This window comes from Chelmon rostratus, chromosome 2, assembly GCF_017976325.1.
Source record: "Chelmon rostratus isolate fCheRos1 chromosome 2, fCheRos1.pri, whole genome shotgun sequence".
Classification (NCBI taxonomy): Eukaryota; Metazoa; Chordata; class Actinopteri; order Chaetodontiformes; family Chaetodontidae; genus Chelmon; species Chelmon rostratus.
The window spans coordinates 13,270,523-13,275,770 of NC_055659.1; the positions used below are offsets into that span (position 1 = coordinate 13,270,523).

The 5,248-nt window shown below is 39.7% G+C and overlaps 1 protein-coding gene across 1 annotated transcript; it reads left to right on the forward strand.

The window, feature by feature from the left end:
• The first annotated feature begins 2,423 nt into the window (after positions 1-2,423).
• Positions 2,424-4,808, forward strand: LOC121612518 (mucin-3B). Its single transcript, XM_041945451.1, has 9 exons — positions 2,424-2,871; positions 2,978-3,102; positions 3,312-3,376; positions 3,481-3,680; positions 3,807-3,972; positions 4,082-4,249; positions 4,375-4,439; positions 4,555-4,637; positions 4,764-4,808. Exons 1-9 carry the CDS (start codon positions 2,424-2,426, stop codon positions 4,806-4,808), a joined length of 1,365 nt encoding a protein of 454 aa, XP_041801385.1.
• Positions 4,809-5,248: the final 440 nt, after the last annotated feature.

Sequence of the window (5,248 nt, forward strand, 5' to 3'; positions counted from 1 at the left end):
AAATATCGACAACAACAAATTCATCACCAGCAGAGTCTCAATCTACATCTGCTACAACGGTGACACCCACTGGAATATCTGAGTCAACAGTGTCAACCTCAAAACTCACAACAAATGGAGAGACAGGAACTTCCAGTAGTGATCATTTCACAACAACTGTCAACTCCTTCACCAATACAGAAGTTCCATCCAGTTCACCCTCTACATTGCATCCAATAACTACTCATTTCAGTCAAACGTCCCCTGAACACCAAACTGAAGTCACATCAACAACTACTAGCAAAACTCAGCTTCCATTAACTAGTCAAGAAGCATCTACACCAATCAATTTGTCACCTGCAGAGTCACAATCTACATCTGCTACAACAGTGGCACCCACTGAAGAAACTGAGTCAACACTTTCTTCTTCACAACTCATAACAAATAGAGCGACAGGAACTTCCAGTAGTGGTCATTTCACAACAACTGTCAACTCCTTCACCAATACAGAAGTTCCATCCAGTTCACCCTCTACATTGCCTCCAATAACTACTCATTTCAGTCAAACGTCTCCTGAACATAAAACTGAAGTCACATTGACAACTATTAGCAGAACTCAGCTTCCATTTACTAGCGATGAAACATCTTCAACACCAATGAATTCATCACCCACAGAGTCACAATCTACATCTGCTACCACAGTGACATCTAATGGAAATACAGAGTCAACATTTTCAACCTCAGCACTCACCACAAATGGAGCGACAGGAACTTCTAGCAACGATCATTTCACAACAACTGTCAACTCCTTCACCAATACAGAAGTTCCATCCAGTTCACCCTCTACATTGCCACCAATAACTACTCATTTCAGTCAAACGTCCCCTGAACACGAAACTGAAGTCACATCAACAACTACTAGCAAACCTCAGCTTCCATTAACTAGTCAAGAAGCATCTACACCAATCAATTTGTCACCTGCAGAGTCACAATCTACATCTGCTACAACAGTGGCACCCACTGAAGAAACTGAGTCAACAGTGTCAACCTCACAACTCATAACAAATAGAGCGACAGGAACTTCCAGTAGTGGTCATTTCACAACAACTGTCAACTCCTTCACCAATACAGAAGTTCCATCCAGTTCACCCTCTACATTTCCTCCAATAACTACTAATTTCAATCAAACGTCCCCTGAACACGAAACTGAAGTCACATCAGCAAGTACTAGCAAAACTCACCTTCCATTAACTAGCGATGAAATATCTACAACAACAAATTCATCACCCACAGAGTCACAATCTACATCTGCTACCACAGTGACACCTAATGGAAATACAGAGTCAACACTTTCAACCTCAGCACTGGCCACAAATGGAGCGACAGGAACTTCCAGTAGTGATCATTTCACAACAACTGTCAACTCCTTCACCAATACAGAAGTTCCATCCAGTTCACCCTCTACATTGCCTCCAATAACTACTCATTTCAGTCAAACATCTCCTGAACATAAAACTGAAGTCACATTGACAACTATTAGCAAAACTCAGGTTCCATTAACTAGCGATGAAACATCTTCAACACCAATGAATTCATCACCCACAGAGTCACAATCTACATCTGCTACAACAGTGACACCCACTGCAGAAACTGAGTCAACACTTTCTACCTCACAACTCACAACAAATGGAGCGACAGGAACTTCCAGTAGTGATCATTTCACAACAACTGTCAATTCCTTTGCCAATACAGAAGTTCCCTCCACTACGTTCCCTTCAATGACTGCTTATGTCAGTGAAACAACGTCTGGACACAATACTGAAACAACAGCATCAAGCCACGGCACAACTCAGCTTCTGTTAACTAGCTGGCAATCAGCTACAACAATCATGTCCTCAATGTCACAGCCACAGTCTACATCTGTTATGACGGTCACACCCACAGCAACGACTCAGTCAATACTGTCAAGTTCATCACCCACCACAAACGGAGTTCCAAGAACTATAAACAATGATTTTTCAACAACAAAAGTCAATTCATCCACAAATATACATGTCTCACCAACTTCTTTCTCTTCATTTTCAACAAAAACTGCATCCTCTCCCAACTTTTCCACGACTACATCATCATCAGCAATGGCACCCTCAGCAACAGCTGTATCATCAATGCCGAATTCAGCAGTCACCCCAACTGGCCCTCCACTGTCTACCAAATCCAGTGCATCAGCATCTGCTGTCAATGTTCAAACAACAATATCAACTGAGACTACAACTCAGCTTCCAATCAGTAGTCAGGGAACATCAAGCATAACCTCTACAATCCATCCAGATCTCACACTTTGGACCACCAACCAGCCACTCTCTACATCAGCCAATACATTTACACCTCCATCATCTGTATCCATAGTCTCACATCCACCAACTAAGTTTTCCACATCATTGACCATGACTTCAAAGCACACAACACAGACTGTCACTTCCACAGTCACCACTAATTTGGTCACACCAGCTTTTAAACCTACATCTACTGTCAACCCAAGCTTGAATACTATCCCTTCTACACCTTTCACACATCGTACTGCTGCACCCACAAGTCAGGCAACAACGAGTGAAAAATCAAGTAGCAGCAAGCAAACATCTCCACTAACTTCAAGGGCTTTGACTTCAGCAGAAATCATCAGCACGAGCTCACTTCGAACAGTCAGTCATTCAACATCTATCATTATTCCCGTTTCAAATGCCACGACTCCACATTGTACTGATAACGACTGTCCAGGATGTGCTGGCACCTGTGCATTCAACACAACACTTGGAGGATGTCACTGCCACTGCCAAGAGTTTGTCTTTGGAGACTTGTGTGTTTTTGGAGAAAATGACACCTCTGCTCAAATTGGTGAGATTTTTAGCCTCAAAAATATTTTGTAATGCAAAGTTAAAGGTTTTTATATGTCTTTAATGTTACTGAAATGTCAATGTAAGAGTATGATTATTTTTTGCAGATACCGGAGCGATACCACCTCGAAAAGCAAATATTACTTTGGAAATCCAGATCACTTTTCAGGCGGCTTTTAGAGATTTAAGCTCACCTGAATCATTAGAATTCATCGAGACACTGGAACAGGAGGTAGATCAGTTTTTTCATTGTTGCATGACCTATGCTTATTACACAATAAGTGATCCAATTTTAGAGCATTTAGTCATGTCATAACCTATTACTTAATAATGAATTGCTGGATAATAACTGACTAACTCTCAACTGTTTTGATGTTAACAACTAAAAATGTGGATTTACTGCCATAACCATTCTATAATAACATCTGTCCTATGTTCCAGCTTGAAGCCCTATGCAAAGAAGCAGATCCACAAAGCTATAAAAAAGTACAAGTCATCAAGTTATCGTAGGTTTTCACTTAACTTTACTGATGAAATTATTAAAATTGCTTTTTGATAAAAATGCAAACATGTTTTCTTTTGGTCAAATCTTTTCATTTTTCTATTGTAGACCGGGAAGTGTTGTCGCAGAGAGCGTGGTGGAGTACATCTATGCAAACAATGAAACTCAAATCCAGTTTATCAACACTCAGCTTGATGGGGTGTTGACTGGTATCTTGAATAAGACAAGCAACCTCAATAAGATCTCTCAGGCCTTTAATGCAAGTGTGCAGTTAAATGGACTCACCTTCCAGTCACCTGAGATTAAAAGTAAGAGCACTTCTAAACATGCATATTTGACTACTTGCTACTTTGCACTGTCTGTGTTTCTTGATTCAAAACATGTCATCATTTCTATATTTGTATTATGGTCCTTGTCACTTTTTTATCATTCAGATATCACAGACCTGAAGCCTTTTGTTAACTGCTCTCAGTTTGCTAATTACACTGCTGAGATTAGCAATGGTCAATGGCAGTGTGTCGGACCTTGCAAAACAAACCCTAATTACTGTCACCAACATGGAGAATGTCGCAATGATGTCTACAAAGGGCCTACCTGCAGGTAAGCCAAGACATCTTTTTTTTTGTAATTGCAAGGAGCTTAAATATGTGCTTAAATATGTACTCTTAGTTTTATTAACATAATTCTTTCTCATCTCCCGTCAACCCAGTTGCTTCGAGTCTAGCCTGGAGCAGTTTTATGGTCCACAGTGTGACCTCTTCCGCTATGGTCCGGGTTTCTACGGGGCACTGTTTGGATCACTGGCAGGAGCACTCCTGCTCATAATTATCATTGTCATTGCTGTCATCATTTTCAAAAAGAGACATATGAGTGTTTGGTAGGTTATGATGCCCAAAATGCATCTTCTACAATATGTACAACAAATTTTGTTTCTTGCTGCCTGACATCATTAAGTACCAAACACTGCCAAGTGAAACTAATGAAACCATCTCTCTATTTTAGGAAAATTAGAAACAACAGAAGACTGTCTGCTTTTGAGGAAGATTTCTATGACTTCTCTGACACAGGTCTGTCTTTTTTTCTCTTTTTCTTTTTAAAATTATCACTGGTCTGTTTCAGAAGTTCTTCTCAGCATGGACTATAACATTTGCAGTTTCAGCATTTTAATTTTATTTTCAACAGGAGATCACAGCTTTGGATTTGCAGGCACTTACACATCAGAGGGTTTCAGGCCCCATCTGCAAAATGTTGACACTCAAGTGCAGGTATTCTTGTTTATTATTGTGGCATTCCATACAAAACCTATGAAAGTCTTCTGGAGTACAGGGACAGATAAATGTAAGAAATATTGATATTGGTATGTGATAATAATCTGTCTTGTGTGTTCCCAGGTCACAACAAGACGTCCTGAGGTTTTGAACATCAGCCCTAGATGAAGGCCTCAGACTGGAAAATTTTGTTTTAATTATGATGTTTTCCACACTAATACTCAAGCAAATTACACATCAATGTGAGCTACTAATTGTATGTGAGTAATATAGTAGTAATTTGTTGTTATAATATTTATTTGTGTTAATTTTAATTAACTGTCATCTCTGTTACCTTATAAAAAGGAACATGTCAATTCAGACCCCAGTGTCAGACGCACTACAGCCATTTTTGTTGCCTTTTTTTCTGTCCACATTTCTAAATGTTTACATAATTTTGAACTACATTGTACTTTAATATTGTTTACTGTCAGTGAGAAATCCCTGCACTCTTGAGAAACAAAGGTTAAAAATGCTTGCCAAGGGGTTGTTTCAGCACTGTTGTCTTCATCATACAGGATGAGCACATGTTTGACCTGGTGGCTTTTGCTGCAAGCATCTGCATTTCT